Here is a 19,803-nt window from a genome sequence, read left to right as displayed (position 1 = left end):
TCCCCCTAGGGCAGGCTGGGGTTACAGGAGAATCTCAGGCCCTCAGACCACAGACTCTGTACACTGAAGTTCCTCTAGTAAGTTGCACCTAAAAGTAACTGTCTCCCGTGTGTTCAGCAGTTTACGGTTTGCAGAGCCCCATCTCAATCCTCAGCTCATTTCTTCCCTCCTGCCTGCCCCGTGGTCCGCAGAGGGTCGCGGTCCCAGCCTGCAGATGAGGAGTTGGAGGCACTGAGAAGTGTGGCATCTGGTCTTCCAGCAGATGGTGGTGGCTGATGGTAACCTGGGCACTTTGAGTTCATTGTCTTAGGGACCCCCACACAGCACCCCATTTACAAGTGAGGAAGCCGAGCTTCAGGGAGGTGAAGCATGTGCTAAAGTCACAGCCTGAGTGGCCCATATCCCCACCCTGGGACACCTCTCAGAGGGAGTTCCCTGAAAGCTCTGGGGTGGGGGGGAGCAGACACCTGGCCCCCAAGGATCCCTTATTCTGTATGTTTTTATTTGGCAGGTATGAAGGTAGGGCCAGTAGTGTGTCCGGGATCCAGGCTTTGGAGGAAATACAGGCTCAACCCCCATGGGTCTCGCAAGGAAGGGTTCAAATCAACTACTTTTCAACTTCTGGTGTCTCTTCATGGGTGACCTCCCTCCCACTACGTCAGCTTTGCCTGCGCCAGGCACGCTTCCACCATGTGCAGAAAGTGCTTGTGTCACAGCCCTTTCTCCCTGAAGCCCCTTCCTGGGAACCGCCAGGTGGGCAGGGCAGGCCAAGCTCCTGTCCGTGTCTGCTTTCTTTCTCTTGGAGCAGTTTGGCCTTCTCTCCACCCACATCCTTTCCCCACTGTTCTCCTAACAGGGTCATGACTTTTGAAAGAGGGTTCCTCAGGGATGGGGCTGCCCTAGGAGGGGAAGGGCAGGAGGTCAGCCTGGCTGGTGTTGACTGGGGTGTCCCCCAGCTGAATTTTGCGCTAGGGACAAGGGAGTTGGGTTCCTGCCAGGCAGGGAAAGGTTTCTCGTTCACATTTCCTCACCTCCCTCTTTCAGGTCTAGTGTCTTTCCCCATGACCAGGAGTTCGTAGGAATGGTTAAGTATAAGACGATTGTGTGCTGGGGATGTGGGTACTAAACCAGCATGGACAGTTCCGGATTTCTCTACTAATGTGTCTGCTCTGGGAGTGACTCACCCCTAACCCGGGGTGGGAGCCGGCTGGCAGGGAGGAGGGAGGCCCACGGGAACTCCAGGTGGTGCATGTGCCCTTGAGTTTGGCAGCGGGCATGTTTTAGTGTGAAGGGCCTCAGAGCAGGCAGAAGGCTGCGCTGAGCTGCATGGAGGGAGCGGCTGGGAGGCACGTGCCCTGAGGCTGACATTGTAATCAGACTGCAGACCACAGGGCTTCAGGACTCACAACATGTCCTGCCAGGAACCCCAGTCTCCACTCCTGGGGGCCGGGGCTGAATCAGTCAAGTGGGTCCTAAGAAACCTGAATAAGTCACATCTCTGAGACATAATCCTTGTACTTTCTCTGGTTAAGTGCTTTGCCCAGTAGCCATTCCAATAACTGTGCAGCAAATAGAACAAGAGCCTAAAAAAGGGAGACCCGTTGACCCCACCGCCCCAGGCCTGGAAGGGCAGGCGCTTGCTGCTGTCAGCCCCAGCCCAGCCCTGTCTCAGGCAGAAGGAATTTTTATTTTTTCCAGGATTGTAGCCTTTGTAGAAGATAAGAGGTTGCTTTGCCTTTTAAATTCTGTGCAAAAACATGGTTTCTGGTGGCTATACCAGCCCTCAGAATGCCCATTAAAAGCCTGCCGAGTAGCCCAGTGATGCTCTTGGAGAGCCCCAAGGCCCAGTTTTCATACTGCCAACCCTGTGGGTGCAGGCTGCTGGGAGCCTTCATCTGTCAGCCCCTGCCCAGGGCCGTAGGAGGCCCAGCACCCCTGGGGGCCTGGGAGGCCAAGTTGCCCTGACGAGTGGGCAGAGTCCTGGGACTTAGCTAACAGTTCATAGAGGGGCCACCGCAGTCTCCTGGACCCCTCCTCCTTTCTTACTCTAGTCCAGCCACAGAATTCTTCAATTACCGTGACTCTGAGGGTCCAGACTGTTGGCCCCTGGGAGGGTGCAACCCCCTTGCTGCCAGCGGTGCCTCCTTGAGACCCCATGTAACCCTCCCAGGAGGGAGGAGCACGTGGCTCTCTGACAAGCCAAGCCCGTGACTCCTTGGGACCTGCACCCCCAGGTCCCTGTCTGTGGGCGTGGGATAAGCCCTGTAGATCAGGGGTTCAGGGCTGTGATGCATGCGTCCGTCTCTCTCCTGGGCCACAGCCACCCCACGTCATGCTGCAGCGCCGCCGAGATCATGGCTGTCCTCTTCTTCCACACCATGCGCTACAAGGCCATGGATCCCCGGAACCCTCACAACGACCGCTTTGTGCTCTCCAAGGTAGGACGCCAGCCCTCTGTCCTTCACCTGGGGCTGGGTGGGCCCTGAAATGGTGAGAAGGGGACCTACCTCCCTGGTGTGAACCCAGCCCCTCACCACTCTTCTCCACCTGCTCCGCCCGGCCCCTCCCTTGATGTCTTGCTCTGTGCTGACCCAGCTGGTAAACTTAACCCCAAGCTAAGGAATAAACAACCGAATTAGTAGGGGATAATGGAAATGGTCTGGGTGTTCCACCCATGTTTGGTGTTGACAGGCAGGACTGGTGTCCAGGTCTGGGGTATAGCTTTGTGGCTTTCTACACACGTCTCTGCTGTGCCAGTACCCAGGCCACGCTCGCTCCCTCAAGAGTGGTGATGGCCTGCAGTAGGGTTTGGGATGGTGCGCACGACCACCTCCCCCCGCCGCCCCGCTTGAGAACCATAGCCACAAACTGTGCCATGAACCCCCAAAATCCACCTGTACCCAGGCCTGGCTCCACGGCCTCTGGTCTCTCGGGGTAGGCATGAGAGCTTAGAAGTCTGTCCAAGTCCGCTCACATGCCAGAACCCAGGAATTAGGGCGGCCGGCTGCCTGCTGGGGTTTTGGCCTCGGGCCTCACAGCTGCGCTCCCCCTGCACCTGTCCTAGGGCCTGCTCAGCCTTGACTGTGGGAATCATGGGCTGGAGAGGGATGAAAGGAGGGAAGGTAGCCTTCACTTGCTTCCTTTCCTGAAAGGGATACCCGGGCCGGCAGGTTCGGTTCGGCCAGGCCCCGGGTTTCGGGGCGTGGCGGGAACAGCTCCTCATCTGACCCATCCCCGCACTGTCCATTCCCTGCAGGGCCACGCAGCGCCCATCCTGTATGCCGTCTGGGCTGAAGCCGGCTTCCTGCCCGAGGCAGAGCTGCTGAACCTGAGGAAGATCAGCTCTGACTTGGACGGGCACCCTGTCCCGGTAAGTGCACCCCACCAGGAGCCTCTCCAGGCCTCTGCTTCCACTTCCTCTTTCTCGAGGCATGCGGGAAGGGGGCAGGGCACCCACTGAGGAGCTGAGGGTGTTGGAGGGCAGAGGAGGGCATTAAAGTGAGGAAGAAGCAGGCGTTTGGGGGCACGCTGTTTACCCCAAGCTTGTGCTGAAGGGTGAGACCTTTAAGGCCCCAGCCCAGGGCACTCTGGGTCAACTGCAGGGCGGGCCTCTCCCCAGGCACCAAACACCGGCTTCCCTGCCCTGCTGGGCCTCCCTGGCCACTTAGACACAGCTTGGGAGAAGAGGTTCACCAGGGATTCTCTAAGGGGGTCACAGCAGGATGCTGGTGACACCCACGGAAGGGGCCCGGTGTGCTCCTCGGGGCGCTGCAAACGTTTGGAGTTCATGGGGTTACTGTGGAAACTGTGACGCCCCATCTGGGCACCCACTAGGGCCAAATAATTCAGTTTTGTCATGAATTCTCTCAACCACTGTGTGAGGTGAATAATGTGGGCTCTGTTTACAGATGAAGGAACCAAGGCCCAAAGAGATTCAGTCCGTGGCCTGAGGTCACACAGCTCCCCATGGGCCGAGCTGGCATTTGAACCACACCCACAATTACAGCTGTAGGGGAATAATGAGAAGTCACACTCTGCCTTCTGCAGACATGCCTGCACCCTGGGTATGGGTGGGGTGTGGCTTCGAGGCTCCCAAGGCCACAGGGCTAGAATCCTGGGAGGCACTTCTGGGAAACATTGCTTGTGGTAACTGTAGCCCTCTGTCATGACAGAAACAAGCTTTCACCGACGTGGCCACGGGCTCCCTGGGCCAAGGCCTTGGGGCTGCTTGCGGGATGGCCTACACCGGCAAATACTTCGACAAAGCCAGGTAACACTCCCACTCCCCACCCCCACCCACGATGGTTTGGAGTGGGGTCCTGGTGGCCCAGCTTTACTCGCTGCCCCCAGGCACCTCCTTGCCTGCCCAGGGCGGAGTAGGAACTGAGTAACTAACCGTGCATGTGTGGCATGAGGCTGGTACCAGGACCAGCTCCCTTTTCAGATGAGGAAATAGGCTCAAAGGAGTGAAAGGACCTGCCCAGAGTCCCTGGATAGTGACCGATAGGGCCAGGCTTGCGTCCAGAGCCACGTGCTCTTTGGCCAGAGTGCTTTGGCTCATGAGTTCCCGTGTTGCCCCCAAGCCTGGCACCTGGACCCTGGAAGTCTTAGGTGGGCCCACCTCTCAATGCCTGACTAGGTGCCGAGAACCCAGGCCCGAGCCACTCGCCTTTACCTCGGGAAAGGAGAAAATGGGGTGTTCCGGGGGTGTTTCTGGGCCTCCCTGACCCCCACGTGTCAGCCAGGGAAGAGATGAACCCTGGAGAGAGTGACCTGTGGAGGGTGAGCAGCCTGGTCAGAGAGGTTTGCTGCTCCAGCACCGGGCAGTTTGGGGGAGAACCCCCTCGAGGCAGGTTTCAGCTACAAGGCCGTCCACCGTGGCCTGCAGACAGGTCTCTGTTGCGGAAGGGAGGAGTGTTGGCTGCAGGCTGTCAAAGTGGTTTCTTCATTCCTTTACCGTTTAGGGCCCTGTACTCTGTGCTTTATAGGGTTTCACCTTGATAAGGTGATAAGGTGCGTACAGCTGCCCCTCTCACAGGTGGGGAAACTGAGATAAGATGTTTGCCTTATGGTGGAGGCAGGATGTGAACCCAGGGTGTGCATCTGGAGTCCATATTCAGGGCCCCCAGGCTGCTCTGAGGGGCCTGAGGGAAGCACAGCAGGCTCGGGGAGCCCTGTGGGCGGGAAGCTTCCCAGAGGAGAGGCCCAGGGAGTCTGGCCTGCAGGCGGCGGGTGGCTACAGGGAGCCTGACCGGATGCTCCACCCCAGTGAGCACCTACTGTGTGCAGAGGAAGCTCCTGAGACAGCTCTCCAGGAGGTGGGCTGGGGCTGTGAGGCCTTCCAGACTCAGGCCAGTGTTACCTGACGGCATAGCCTCCCGGGCTGGGCTCTGGGGCCAGGCTCAGCTACACCCAGAAGTGATTCACCATGCAGTGAGGAAAGTCACAAAGAATGGGATGTGTGTTTAAGAGTATTTTATTTGGCACAGAACCAGAGCTGTGAGTTAATTATTCTCTACAGTTGCTTGAAATGATTCCTCGTGAAGGGTCGTTTCCTGACCCTAACGTAATGGGAAAAGCCAGTGTAGGGAGAAAGCATTTAGCTGGGTTCTCAGTGGCCAGGGTTGGCTAAGGCTGAGGGGTTAAGGGAATTATCAGGCTGCGCCAGCTGCCAGAGGTCCTGGATCCAGCCCCCAGTCAAGTCTGTCCGGCCATCAACCAGGGAGCACACATCCAACTGGCTCTCTTCCATTTCTCTTTTGTGTTTTTTTTTTTTTTTTTTTTCGTTGCACTACATGGCTTATGGGATCTTAGTTCCCCAACCAGGGATCGAGCCTGGGGCCCCGGCAGTGAGAGCACTGAGTCTTAACCACTGGACCGCCAGGGAATTCCCCATTTCTCTTTTTTGGATTATAAAATACATACTAATCTAAAATACAGGAATGCATTAAAAAGAAACAAGGGACTTCCCTGGCGGTCCAGTGGTTAAGACTGCGCTTCCACTGTAGGGGGCATGGGTTCAGTCTCTGGTCAGGGAATGAAGATCCTGCATACTGTGAGGTGTGGCCAAAAAAAAAAAAAAAGAAGAAGAAACAAACAACTTCCTTATTCTTAACCACCTCTCCCCCATTTCAATCTCACTTAACAATGTATCCTATTTCTTCCATGTTATTGTGAGAAGAAACTTAATGGATTTATAATCCTAGTATTTACACAATTTTACCCAATGCTTTTTAGAAAAATCTGAACACTTTTCTCACACCCTGTCAAGAGCTAGTGTTTTTTTTTTGGCTGTGCTGGGTCTTCCTTGCTGTGCGTGGGCTTTTTTCTAGTTGCGGCGATCAGGAGCTACTCTTCGTTGCGGTGCGCGGGCTTCTCATTGCAGTGGCTTCTCTTGTTGCGGGGCACGCGCTTTAGGTGCGTGGGCTTCAGTAGTGGCTCACGGGCTCTAGAGCGCAGGCTCAGTAGTTGTGGCACATGGGCTTAGTTGCTCCGCGGCATGTGGGATCTTCCTGGACCAGGGCTGGAAACCGTGTCCCCTGCATTGGCAGGCGGATTCTTAACCACTGTGCCACCAGGGAAGTCCAAGAGCTAGTTTTAATGACTGGATACTGTTCTGTTTTATGGGGATGCTGTAACACGTTTAGACTGTCATCTGTTGTTGGATATTTGAGGTGGTTTCCCAACTCCTGCAGCAAATGTTGGCCCTCTCATTAGGGTCTTTTCTCTTCATATTAGTTCAGGACTGTGGGCATTTGTAGCCCTACCCTGAATCTAACAGCTTCAGGAAATATGCAGCCTCAGGTTAGCCCTGGCTTCTGCAGGGCCCCCTTTCCTGTTCACAAGCACCCCCAGTGTCTCCCCACGCCGCGCTCCTGACTTGAGTCTGAGGCTATGCTGGAATTCCGCTCTTGGCCCCAGTTCAGTTTCCTTGGAAGTGGGTGTGGGGTTGGGAAGGCAGCCGGTCTGCTTCCCTGGAATCCCTTTTTGGGGAAGTCGAGTTCCCTACAGGCTTCTCTGGCTTAGCCCCATCAGGCTGGTCATTTTTGAGAGCTGCTGTGCCAGGCCCCACCCCTGCACTGTCTTTGGGTCCCCCTTGCAGCCTGCAAGACCCAGCTTCAGATAAGCTTCTGAGAGTGGGACCTTCTGCTCCTTGTGGGGGAACCAGTGGCCTGGCCTGCTGGAGGCCGCAGAAGGGAAGGTATAGGCCTGATATGGCAAGGGGAGGATGCAGGAGCCCTCCCTGACCTGGAGGCCTGCAGGGTGCTGAGTCGTGCTGACAGCACCACAGCCGTCCCCACCTCTCTTCAGCTCCCCCTGCCTTGGCCCTGCAGCAGGGAGGCCTGGAGGCCCGACCCACTCAGCAACAGGGCGGCTGTGTCCCTCCGAGCCATCCAGGCACCAGCCTCACTCCCTGGGGTCACACATCTGGACGCTGGGCAGGGGAACGGGGGTCTCCACATCCTGCTCCTCCCCCCGTGTGCGATCCTAGTCAGCAAGGAGTGGACAGTCTGGGCTGGGCAGTCAGGCCTGTGTTTGAATCCTCGCTCAGCTGCTCCCCAGCTGCATGATCTTCAGGCAAGTGCCTTGACCTTTGAGCCTGTTTCCTTGTCTGCGTGTTTTTTCGGGAATAACAACTGCACTTACCTTCTTTGAGAGGGTTCCTCAGTGCTAAGCAGAGTTGGGGGGTTGGAGGTTGGGGTCAAGGTCCCTGAACTGGTCTCCCTGCCTCCAGCCTCACCCCTTGGCTCCACCCTCCCCGGCCAGGGAAGGTTCTGTTTCTGGGTAATTTATCCCAACTTCATTGCTCTTTTTACCGTGTCACACTACCTTTGGAACAATCATGGCTGCCAGTGTTGAGGGCAGGAGATAGCCCCCTGGGGTGGAGAAAGCCTAGGCCCAGCTCTAGTCTTGGGTAAGAACCAGCCCCAGAAGTTTGGGAGGAGCCCATCCTTTGAGGCACCTGCCCGCACCGTGATCCCGGCCTTCAAGCCCCCTCGTGAGTGCTCATCTTCACCTGAAGCCTCCCTCTAGGGTGCATCACAGATGGCCTCCCTGGCCCAGCTCCTCTGAGCAGAAAGGTCCTCTGTCCCTCTGGCCCACCTAGCGACTCCCAGGGCTCCCCCAGCAGTCCTGGTTCATGGTGGGGCGGAGAGAAGTGGGTGCACCCGGCAGCGGGCGGCTCAAGGCCCTCCCGCCCAGCGTGAGTAGTTAGCCCCTGTGAAGCTCACCATTTCTTCATGCCCTAACAAGTCCAGACTGCTGTCTTTCTGGAGCTCCTGACAGCTTCCTTCACAGCCCCTTCCTCACTGGGTGTGGACTTGGGGTGGGCACAGCTGTTGCACGTCCCAGAGGGAAAGGCCAGGGGCACGTGGGCCAGGCAAGGGGGCCAGTCTCTAACCCACCCCCACCCCCGCCCGCAGCTACCGTGTCTACTGCATGCTGGGAGACGGGGAGCTGTCAGAGGGCTCTGTGTGGGAGGCCATGGCCTTTGCAGCCATCTACAAGCTGGACAACCTCGTCGCCATTCTTGACATCAACCGCCTGGGCCAGAGCGACCCCACCCCGCTGCAGCATCAGATGGAAGTCTACCAGAAGCGCTGCGAGGCCTTCGGGTACGTACGGGGCTGTGGCCCGAGCACCCTCATAGCAAAGGAGACCTCTGTGCCAGAAGCTTTGCAGATGCAGGGGCTGAAGCCAGATGTTAAGCCCCATCAAAAGAAGGTCTCCCTTCAGGGTCTGACTCACAGGGCATTTGGACTTAAAGTGGCCGCCCTGGCCAGTGCCATGGATTTGTGGGCTGAGGCCCAGCTCTGTTCCTTTATTTGCACGTTGGGTGGTGTGATGGCTCTCAGAGCTTCCACATAATGTGATCTCACACATCCTCACCTGTTCTTGGGTGAGGAGGCAGGAGGTGCACGGTGTGGACCAGGCTCACTCAATACGTCAGGCCACTGGTTACCTCCTGTGACAGGAGGAGGAACGGACTTCTCATAAGGAAACGGGAGATAGGGTTTCCAGATTTCCTCCGTGGGCCTTGGATGGTTGTGAGTTCAGAGTCACGTGTTACAAAGCAGGGAGGTCCATCTGGGTGGGTGTCAGCCAGAGAGGGCCTCACCTTGATGTCCCTCCCCTACACCAAATACAAGTTCTGCAGTTGGGCTCTGAGGGCCCAGGGCCTCCAAGGCCACCCTTCATAGATGAGCCGATGACCAGGGAAAGTCGAGTTGGAGTTGCAGTACCTGATCACACAGCAGACACAGGGCTGTTATCTCTGAGTGACCTTACAGAGGGAGAAAATGAAGAGAAGAAAGATTCTCTGTTGGACAGGGGAAGAAACAGCCACAACATGCCTCAGGGACAGACCTCCTCAAGGCCGCATCGGGCTGGGGACTTGGAGTATAACCCCGGCAGCATCCTTGGGGCTGTGTCCATAACCTTGTGGCTACGAAGCCAGATTCCTTAAGTCCTGGCTTCATCACTTAACTTGCTTTGCAGCCTCGGGCAGATTACTCCACATTCAGTATGTCAGTTTACATGTCTATAAAATGGGGACAACAACAGGTTTTTGTTTGTTTTTAATAATTTGCCTTTTATTGTTTTTTAAAAATTTTATTTATTTTATTTATTTATGTTTGGCTAAGTTGGGTGTTCGTTGCTGCACATGGGTTTTCTCTAGTTGCATCAAGCGGGGGCTACTCTTTGTTGCGGTGCGTGGGCTTCTCATTGCGGTGGCTTCTCCTGTTGGGAGCACGGGCTCTAGGCACGCGGGCTTCAGTAGCTGTGGCTCGCAGGCTCTAGAGCACAGGTTCAGTAGTTGTGGCTCGCGGGCTCTAGAGTGCAGGCTCAGCAGTTGTGGCACATGGGCTTAGCTGCTCCGCGGCACGTGGGATCTTCCCAAACCAGGGCGTGAACCCGTGTCCCCTGCATCGGCAGGCGGATTCTTAACCACTGCGCCACCAGGGAAGCCCAACAACAGGTTTAAATGGGTTAATATGTGCTCAGCCCCGTGCCTACATAGAGTGGGCACTCAGTAAGTGTGAGCTGCTACTTCTGTTACTATTAATCTGCCAAAAAGTGTCCCCAAAGGGATTGCCTGAAAGAGAAAGGCTCCTTCCTCTGGATGTTTGACAACATGACTCATTTTATACAAGTTTCCAGCACCACGTCCACCATCTATGGAGTGATCGGATGTGTCCCTTAAATAAAAATTCATCAGAAATCTAGCAGTAGATTCCAAACCCAGTGCATTGTCCTAAAAGCAGCTTTCAGTAGGAAATGAATAGCTCAGGAATGAAAGACAATAAGTGAACTAGGCTTTGCATTACTTAGGAGAGAGGAGGAAAATCTGTTCAAAGGCAAACAAGAGGAAGTAAAACAATGTGAAAAAAGAGAAAATTAAACCCAAATTGGAAACCGGCAGGTTTGAGGCGCCCCAACTCCTCCAGCTCTTTTCCAGATCGCAGCCGTGCAGTGAAGCGAGGGCAGGGCCTTTCCCCAGGACCCTTCTCAGGGCCCTTGCCCCTCACACCCTCTTTCTGTCCCCAGCTGGCACGCCATCATCGTAGATGGACACAGCGTGGAGGAGCTGTGCAAGGCCTTCGGGCAGGTCAAGAACCAGCCAACGGCCATCATTGCCAAGACCTTCAAGGGTCGAGGCATCACAGGTCTGTATGCTCGAGTCTCCTTCCACCCACCACCCAGGGACTGGGCCCTGCGGCTGACTGAAGAGCGGGGGGGTTTAGGAGGCGTGCCTTTGAGAGCCCGTGTCTGGGGTTGAGCCAGCCCCTTGCTTCCTCAGCGGAGTGCACACAGTCCAGGGAAGGGGGAGCAGGAGACTTGCTGGGCAGCGTGGCTGAGCTGGGATTTAGACCCTGGTTTGGCTGGTCTCGACTGGGGGTCATGTGTAGGCAGGAGGAGAGGGAGGACTTGGAAAGGACTGTGGGTAAGGAGAGAGGACACTCCCTGCCTGGCATCTGAAGAGCGACCTTGACAGCTCCAGCTGTCTGCCCTGTGCCGAAGGGCTGATGCAGGGAGCCCCAGGAAAGCCTGGGGAGACCTAGTTTCTTCCCTAGGAGGCAAGCGGGGTACCCCTCATGCAATGGAAAAGTGATTCCAGAGGCCTGTGCGGGTGGGCAGCCCAGGAGGGTCTGGAAGATGGGTTCCCGTGCCTGGCCTGAGAGCCATGCAGACATAAGTCCCTCCCTAGCACCTAGGCACGGGCTCCAGACCCTTGCTTGGGGCTGCGATGGCCCTTGCCCATTGTAACGATGGGAAGATGAGGCTAGAAGTGGCCAGGGACTTGCCCAGGGATACAGGGAGTCTGGCACTAAAAGGGCTAACTGCAGGCTCGGGGCTGGCTTCACTGCCACGTGCCCGGCTCCCCGCCTGCCCACCAGGGGTCACGTCCCCCTCTGCCTGTGTGGACTCGAGGTAAATGAGGATATTCACTGGTATCTGGGAAGAAGTGTACAGCTCTGGAACCTTCTGGGAGAGGACTCTGGGATACAGTCATGGCCTCAGTGCTGCTGATGCCGACCCCTCAGGTGTTACCACCACGTGGGATCTGGAAACCTCATAGCTCCTGAGGGCTGCTTGGGAGGGTTAGTCCGTGGCTTTCTCCAGGCTGTGGTGACATCTGAGGTGACCTTAGAGGAGAGGGTTATTAAGCCTCACTGGTCCCCACACGGCAAGGTGCCACGGCGGGGGATGCACCTGGGGGCTTACAGAGCCCCGTCTGCTGCTCACTGATGCATAGGTGACCTTGGCGGTGCTCCCCCTGCCCTAGGCCTCAGCTTCCTCTCCCAACCTATTCAACAAACTGAGTGTGATTTCTACAGCAGACCCCACGCTGTGCAGGCTTGGGGTGGGGAGGTGATGCAAGGGGAATGGGATGGGGTGGTATGCCAGCAACATTCATCTACCACACATGCCCCCTCCCCACTGGGAGCTCCTGGGGGACTGGGCCGCTACTCAACAGGGGCCTGCAGTTGAGTGCTGGTCACCATGGTACTCCTTCCCTGACCCCCATGGTGGCCTGCCCTTGACGTGTGGAGGGTTAGGCCCCCTCGAGCAGCTTCCTGGCCCTCTGAGAGCTTTCACCTTACCTGGCCCTCTGCCCTCCTACGTTGTACCCACAGGGATAGAAGATAAGGAGTCTTGGCATGGGAAGCCCCTCCCCAAAAACATGGCTGATCAGATCATCCAGGAAATCTACAGCCAGATCCAGAGCAAAAAGAAGATCCTGGCGAAACCCCCGCAGGAGGACACCCCCTCAGTGGACATCACCAACATCCAAATGCCCACCCCACCCAGCTACAAAGTTGGGGACAAGGTACCCAGTTGGGCCTCACTTTTCTGGACTGGTTGGGCTAGGGTGGCAGCGGTTCTCTGGTTCCCCAGGGCTGGGGCCGGGAAAGAGAAGAGAGATTAGATTAGTTCGGGGTGAGGAGGAACCCTGAGATGTTGCTCCTGCCAGTTCTTTCATGGGGCCAGCCAGCTCTGGAATTATTTACATGCAGAGAGGCTCAGAGAGGGCAAGGGATTTGCCCATAGTCACACAGCAAGCTACTGGGATCAAAGCTGACAGTTTCTGAGTCCCGTCCCCCCCCCAAGCCCCGGTCCATCATGGCCTTGGCCTGCGCTCAGGACTCCCCCACTTCTGGCCAGGCAAAGGCAAAGGGCAGGCCTGCCCAGTTCTGGGCACTCCCCCTTGTGGACCCATCAGTGCCACCTGAGTCAGGCTTTCTGACTCCCAGGCCCTCAGTGTATTCTCTTGCAGAGTGGGGCAAGTTCACAGGCCTCTTTCACAGGGCTGGGGAAATGGGGGTGTTAGGACATCTTTTCCAGCTCAGATGGTTCATAGCTGGGCTGGAGACAAGAGGCTGCACCCAAGACATTCATCATTTTAAATTCTTATTGGCAACCTTACAGAAGTTTCCGCAGGGCCGTATGCTGCTGGGCTTCCTTTTTCTGCTCCTGTTTTTACCCTTTTCCTCCCTGGTGGAAGCTATGACCCAGAGGCTGAGCTGGGCTCCAGACCACATGCCCCCCGAGGTGCTCAGCCTTCCCACTCTCCTCCCTACAGATAGCCACCCGCAAGGCCTATGGGCAGGCCCTGGCCAAGCTGGGCCATGCCAGCGACCGCATCATTGCCCTGGACGGGGACACCAAGAATTCCACCTTCTCAGAACTCTTCAAAAAGGAGCACCCAGACCGCTTCATCGAGTGCTACATTGCTGAGCAGAACATGGTGGGTGCAGCTGGGGTCTGAGGGGTGCAGGGGCAGGGCTGAACCCCTCCTGTTCCCTTGAGCAGCCGTGTTTGGCAGTGCCAGGTGCCTGCTAGGCCCTAGAAACAGCTAGGACCCAGCATTGACCCTTGACCTCAAGTAACTGGTGGGGGAGGGGTGTTGTGACACCCAAGAGCTGGGTGAGTGCACACGGGGGAGCTGAGCAGGGGATGCTGCACGCAGGCCAGTCATTGTGGTGGATGGGCTTTCTCTGGGGTAAAGGGCCCTCCAGGTGGAAGGGCAGGCACAGCCAGGAGGCTGGAACTAGCAGCCAAAGTCTGCTGGGCCCTTTTATGCACAAGGCTTTGGCCCTTGCCACCCTGTGGAATACAGAGATGAGAGAACTTTGTGGACCCCTGCCATGCACACAGTTGGGTTAACAGCTCCTTGTCAGGATCTATGGTTGTTAAATAAGGAACAGTGTTTTGTCCTGTTTTTCAAAATATCCTGGCTGAGGAGCCCAGCCTGGCCTGCAGGCTTCTAGGAACTGAGAGCTTCCTCCCCCTGGAGACCACCTGACTCTGTTGCATCCAGAGTTCTTCCTCCACCTGAAGAACCTGAAGTTGTCTCTGGCTTCCAGCCTTGGCAGCTGGAGGATCCGGGGCGGGGGCTGGGGAAGGAGGGCTCCTGTCAGCTGGTGAGTTTCAGAGCTGTGGAGGTGATGCCAATTTAGAACCAGTGCCTGCACTCAGTGCTTCTGGGCCAGGATTTGGGGCCTGGGGCCTCTGGGCATACAGAGGGGTTGCGAGGGCTGGTCTCTGCAGAGGCCTTGGGGTGGCAGGGAGAAGGTGGAGGAGACTTGCAGAGGCCTGGGAAGGATGGACCATCCATGCCCAAGCTTACTAGCCTGCTCTGTGAGAGGCTTTTCTTGATGCTAGAAAAGTGTTCCCTAGGACAGTGATTTTAAGAGAACTTGTGAAATTACTATTTCAAGTTGAAGGAGTTTGGAAACAGACTGTGGAGTCCGTGGGCGCACAGGATCACTTGCATGGGACGAGGAGAATTAACAGTTACTAGGATGACGGAACCCTCACCTCCCAAGAGGTGGCCCTGGGGGTCCTGGGCCCCGTGGCCACCCTCTCCCTCCTCGGGGCTGACACCACCCACTCTGCCCCCAGGTGAGCGTCGCCGTGGGCTGTGCCACACGTGACAGGACGGTGCCCTTCTGCAGCGCCTTTGCAGCCTTCTTTACGCGGGCCTTTGACCAGATTCGCATGGCAGCCATCTCCGAGAGCAACATCAACCTCTGCGGCTCCCACTGCGGCGTGTCCATCGGTAAGGAGCTGCGGCCGGGTGCTCACACCTGTGACGTCCCCGGAGTTTTTTTTTTTTTTTTTTTTTTGCTTTTTCCCCACACGTGAACATTTATTAAACATTTTGAGTATTATACACAATTTGCTTCTTTTACTTAGCAGTTGTTTTTGGCATTTTTCTGTCAGTACTTCATTCTTTTTAACTGCTGCAGATGTTACATTTTATAGACATATTGGTTAATTATTTCTTATTAATCAACATTTGGGCTGTTTCCAAGTTTGAAAAAGAAAGTTGCAACACATACTCTTGGGTCCATTTCTTTGTTCAGGATTAATTTCTAGAAGTGGAAGTTCTGGGTCCAAACCCAGAATACTTTGAATTTTAATTGATATTGCTAACTTACACTCTAAAAAGGTTGTACCAATTTATAAGGCAGAAAATGCTATTTTTTTTTTGGATACTTAATCTAAATCTTTGCTAAAGTGATGGGTAAAACATGTTTTAATTTTCATTTTTGAATTCTGTGAAGTTTAGTTTCTAACTTACTAATTTTGGTTTCTAGCAATATTCATTCTCAATTTTTACCTCTTTGAATTTTTAATTTTAGTCATTATGCTTGATATTAGGTTATTCTTTTTTGTAAAGAGCAGCCAATTCTTATTCTATCATTGTAACATCCCATGCAATCTCATTGAAGATCAGAAACAAAGTTTTTTAAGGTCTCAGACCTTCTCCTTTAGCCACCCAAAAGGTAGTCTCGTACCTGCCTCTTTACTGTCTCTGTGGAATATCCTGGAGTTTTCAACTTATTGACTCCTAGTCTGAGTGAACAGAATTTTTTTCAAAAGTGTGATATAAAGTAATTCACAGTCCCTCTTTTGATCTAATTTTAATAACTGAATGCTAGCTCTTCTGTTTATAATCCATTTCTGACCTTTGGACCCATCTGCCTAGCTCCTAGCTCTGTAGGCTCTGGTTTCAACTCATGCTACCAGGGGACTCTGCCACTTTGGGCTGTCTTGGTAGATATTCTACCCTAGGCACGTGCTGGTCACCTATTCTTGACTCTTGATGGGCATTCAGGCAGTTACAGCAAGAAATGTTTCACAAATGGTATCTGATAACAGTCTAGTTAAGATTAATGGGGAATAAAAGTACTTTGCTTAGAAATAATTATCCATAGATCTAAAGTCAACAAAAGTCTCCACAACAAAAAATACATAATTTTTTGGGGGGTGGGGGGAGGCTTGAAATAGATCAGAAATCACTTTCACATTAATTGTTCTTTTTATATACTTCAAGTTTGTACTTAATGCCTTTCTCCTCCTGGACATCAGAAGGAACACCTGGATATCTTATAAACGGAACTGCCTCCCACTATCCAAACCATGTCCACTTTATTTGTTAATTCTGGTTGCTCAATAAGTTTTAAGGCATCATCCAGACTTTTAGCAAGAAAATGAGCTCCCTGTGGAGGTTCCGTGAGTTCTCTACTGAGAACTATATTAATTCTGTCCTTTAAAGGTCGATTCTTCTCTGGAATGGAGAACTAGGTTTTCCCACCCATCATCACCAAATTCTGTTTACCTGAGCAGGGGCCAGGGCAGGTCCCCATTCTTGCCGATGCCCATGTTCTGGGACACAGCGACAATGCAGTTTAGCAGACGAACCATGACGGTGGCAGAAAACACTTCCGAGCTAGCACGTCACACTGACACGGGGATAGCCCGCCAGCTTGGCGCGAAATTCTGTCCCCGGACTTCTGAAACAGGGTTTGGGGCCAGGATTCCATTCCACGCATGAGGTCTTACTTCAACATATCCTTTCCCACACCCCAGGGGAAGATGGGCCCTCCCAGATGGCCCTGGAAGATCTGGCTATGTTTCGGTCTGTCCCCATGTCAACCGTCTTTTACCCAAGCGATGGGGTGTCTACGGAGAAGGCAGTGGAATTAGCAGCCAATAGAAAGGTGGGTCACTTGACTGTTCTTTCTTCAACTGGCAGCTAGCGCTTCCCTAAAGGGACGGGAAGGGAGGCCTGCATGCAGGCCCAGAGCTGGTCATTTGCTACCCCAGAGTGGTGTCTCCTGACCTTGCGCTGGTGTTGTGGCTTGGAGGAGTTAGACCAGGAAAAATGAAATACACACCACCCTTCCTGCTGCGTGGCAGACATTGCTAATTGATCACCGCTCTCTTTCACCACTGAGCATCCTGGCAGCCCCTGCCAATCCAGCAGTTGATGCCTGTCTGCTCTCCCTGAGTTGGAATGAACTGAGTCCTGAACAAGAGCCACGCTGCCATTGACTGGAATGTCTCACGTGGCTCTTGTCCCTCTGAGGGCAGGGGGCGAGCCACAGCACTCTGGGGCGGGGGGCGGAGGGGGTGCAGTCCTTGGAGGCCAGTCTACCTGATGGAGAAGTTATCTTCCATCTGGGGCTTGGGTCTGGCTGTCACGCAGGAGGACTATTTGGAGAGGCACGTGCTGCAGAGGAAAGACTCCAGTCCTCAAGGTTGGAAGTCCTGCGTCCTGAAATCCTCAGTTACTCTGTTTCATTCCAGGGCATCTGCTTCATCCGGACCAGCCGCCCAGAAAACGCCATCATCTACAACAACAATGAGGATTTCCAAATCGGGCAGGCCAAGGTCAGTGTGGCTTATGCCCCAGTGACACCCCATAGAGAGAGCCTGAGGTCGGGACCCACCCCAGTCTACCAGTCTCTGAGCGTCACTGGCCCCCATGTTGCCCCCAGGTGGTCCTGAAGAGCAGGGATGACCAGGTGACTGTGATCGGGGCTGGGGTGACCCTGCATGAGGCCTTGGCTGCTGCTGACTTGCTAAAGAAAGGTAAGGAGGGCGGGACCCACAAAGTCCTAGATGGGGTACTAACTGCAGACCTGGTCCTGGGTGAAGAAAAATCTCATCTAATTAAATGATGAGAATATTAGTAAAAGCCAGGCTTGGAGCACTTACTGTGTACCCAGCATGATGGCCAGATCAGAGGCCCTGGAGCCTGAATCTACTTAGCTGGCTTCTAATTAAGTATGTTATTCAGCATCATTGTGCCTCGTTTCCCCATCCATGGGGGTACTATCACCTTCCCCACGGGGCTGTCCTGAGGATTTAATAAACGTGACCTGGCATTATTATTATCATTGCGAGCTCACAAGTGTTAGCTGTAGGGAAGACAGGCATTAGCCTCCCCTGCAGTGGAATCACAACAGATTTCAGCCGTGCTGAGCACCCAGGAGAGGGTGGACATGGGTGTCCTTAGGAAAATGACCTCAGGGCTTCCCTGGTGGCGCAGTGGTTAGGAATCCACCTGCCAGTGCAGGGGACATGGTTCAAGCCCTGGTGCAGGAAGATCCCACATGCCGCGGAGCAACTAAGCCCGTGCGCCACAACTACTGAGCCTGCGCTCTAGAGCCTGGGAGTCACAACTACTGAGCCCACATGCCACAACTACTGAAGCCCACGCGCCTAGAGCCCATGCTCTGCAACAAGACAAGCCACCGCAACTAGAGAAAGCCCGCGCGCAGCAACGAAGACCCAATGCAGCCAAAAATAAATAAATTTTAAAAAAGAAAAGAAAATGACCTCAGGTGTGAGTAGGAACTGTGATAAGCAAAGAGGGTTATCGAAGAGGCCCAGGCAGCAGGAACAGAGCTCGGACGAACTGGGGGGAGGGCCAGAGCAGGAGCGAGACGGGCTACGATCCAGGGGGAGGGTTGACCCATCCTCCTGACCTGACACCGTCCTGCCTGCAGCCACAGCTCCCCTCCCCACCACCCCACATGCCCTCACTTTACCTCCGGGCGGACCCTTGGAGGCGGCCATCCCTCTGGCTTTCCCTGACAGTCGGTCCAAAGGCCAAGATACTGCAGCCCAGGGCGTGAGGGGAGAGAGGAGGTGCTCCTCTTCTTGCCTGAGACCTGCTGCTCCTGTCAGGCCAGGGAGGCTCCGAGGTGGAGGGGTGGGTGCGGAGGACACGGGCCATCACAGATCAACAGAGGAGGTGGCCGAGCCATCGGGGGTGGGCAGCTGTGTGACAGGCCCCCTCGCAGGGTGCCCATCAAAGGCCCCCAAAGGGCAGACCCACGGCGCCCAGCTCCTTCCCCTCAGCCCACCCTGCTTCTCCTGCCCTCACAGAGAAGATCAACATTCGCGTGTTGGACCCTTTCACCATCAAGCCCCTGGACAAGAAGCTCATTCTCGACAGTGCCCGTGCTACCAAGGGCAGGATCGTCACCGTGGAGGACCACTACTGTGAAGGTGAGAGAGCCAGGGACACACGGGTTGGGAGGGCTGGGGGCACAGGGCTGGACATCCTCCTTTATCCCAGCCCCAGGAGGGTAGCTGCGGCCCAGGAAACCCAGAGCAGCTGGGACTTGGCCTCTTAACAGACCTCAGGCTTGGCCTGGGGACCCTTGAACTCAATGGCTGGAACGGCTCCTTGAATGCCTGCCTGACCCAGGAAGCCCGAGGGGGTTCCAGCCGTGCTAAGAGCACACAGTGGTCATGTCCCTGAAGTACCTGAAAGTTAAGGTTGTTGTGCAGAATCAAACTGGGAAAATGACACAAATTTCTGGCTTTAATGAGTTTTTCACAAAGCCGTCCTCTGCAAATACACACTACTCTCTCCTCCAAGGCAGGCCCCAGGGGAATAGACGGGCTTAGACCCTGAGATCAAGTGCAGATGTCGGTTGATGACAGCTGCCCAGAGGATGGTGTTAAATATGATTCAGAGGCCATATTTGGGCTTATGAAAAAAATAAGTACTGTGATTGGTGATGTCTGCTCTGGCTACAGGCGTGGGGCAGGGTGGTTGGTATATATGCCATCCCCCCATCCTTGGGAAAGGGAATAAACTCAGACTGATTCAGGGCCTGGGGGGGCAGCTAGGGGCTCTGGGGACCCGCCCACTGCTCACATGAGGCCGCATCACCTGACTCACCTCCTTTCCTTTGTCCAGGTGGCATAGGTGAGGCAGTGGCCTCTGCAGTAGTGGGCGAGCCTGGCGTCACTGTCACTCGCCTGGCTGTCAGCCAGGTGCCAAGAAGCGGGAAACCAGCAGAGCTGCTCAAGATGTTCGGCATTGACAGGGACGCCATTGCGCAAGCCGTGCGGGGCCTGGTCACCAAGGCCTAGTGGGGGGCGTGGGGTACAGCGTGGGAGTGAGTTCTACACATTCCTGAGATCCTGGCAGAGGTGCTCAAAGATGTACCGAGAGGAGTCATAAATATATGTTTTGAGAAAAATGAA

At 54.9% G+C, this 19,803-nt stretch overlaps 1 protein-coding gene and 1 pseudogene across 3 annotated transcripts in view; one reads left to right on the top strand and one right to left on the bottom strand.

Annotated features, from left to right (window-relative positions):
• Positions 1 to 19,803, top strand: part of TKT (transketolase) — a 27,227-nt gene extending 7,424 nt beyond the window's left edge. For 2 of the 3 annotated variants that reach the window (XM_028479822.1, XM_055079530.1), the window contains 14 exons: positions 1,045 to 1,084; positions 2,321 to 2,438; positions 3,257 to 3,370; positions 4,173 to 4,270; positions 8,424 to 8,615; positions 10,549 to 10,667; positions 12,141 to 12,334; positions 13,088 to 13,252; positions 14,410 to 14,566; positions 16,384 to 16,514; positions 17,104 to 17,187; positions 17,295 to 17,388; positions 18,691 to 18,813; positions 19,514 to 19,803. In XM_028479822.1, the coding sequence (XP_028335623.1) occupies positions 2,355 to 2,438; positions 3,257 to 3,370; positions 4,173 to 4,270; positions 8,424 to 8,615; positions 10,549 to 10,667; positions 12,141 to 12,334; positions 13,088 to 13,252; positions 14,410 to 14,566; positions 16,384 to 16,514; positions 17,104 to 17,187; positions 17,295 to 17,388; positions 18,691 to 18,813; positions 19,514 to 19,689 (1,731 nt within the window). In that variant the 5' untranslated portion in view covers positions 1,045 to 1,084; positions 2,321 to 2,354 and the 3' untranslated portion in view covers positions 19,690 to 19,803. The remainder of the gene's footprint in view (positions 1 to 1,044; positions 1,085 to 2,320; positions 2,439 to 3,256; positions 3,371 to 4,172; positions 4,271 to 8,423; positions 8,616 to 10,548; positions 10,668 to 12,140; positions 12,335 to 13,087; positions 13,253 to 14,409; positions 14,567 to 16,383; positions 16,515 to 17,103; positions 17,188 to 17,294; positions 17,389 to 18,690; positions 18,814 to 19,513) is intronic. The other variant, XM_007107170.2, reaches the window with a different exon arrangement.
• Positions 15,251 to 16,218, bottom strand: LOC112064931 (dihydrofolate reductase-like; annotated as a pseudogene).

This window comes from Physeter macrocephalus, chromosome 18 (genome assembly GCF_002837175.3).
Source record: "Physeter macrocephalus isolate SW-GA chromosome 18, ASM283717v5, whole genome shotgun sequence".
Classification (NCBI taxonomy): Eukaryota; Metazoa; Chordata; class Mammalia; order Artiodactyla; family Physeteridae; genus Physeter; species Physeter macrocephalus.
The sequence above is the reverse complement of the archived record's forward strand: the minus strand, read 5'-3'. Positions and strand labels throughout refer to the sequence as shown.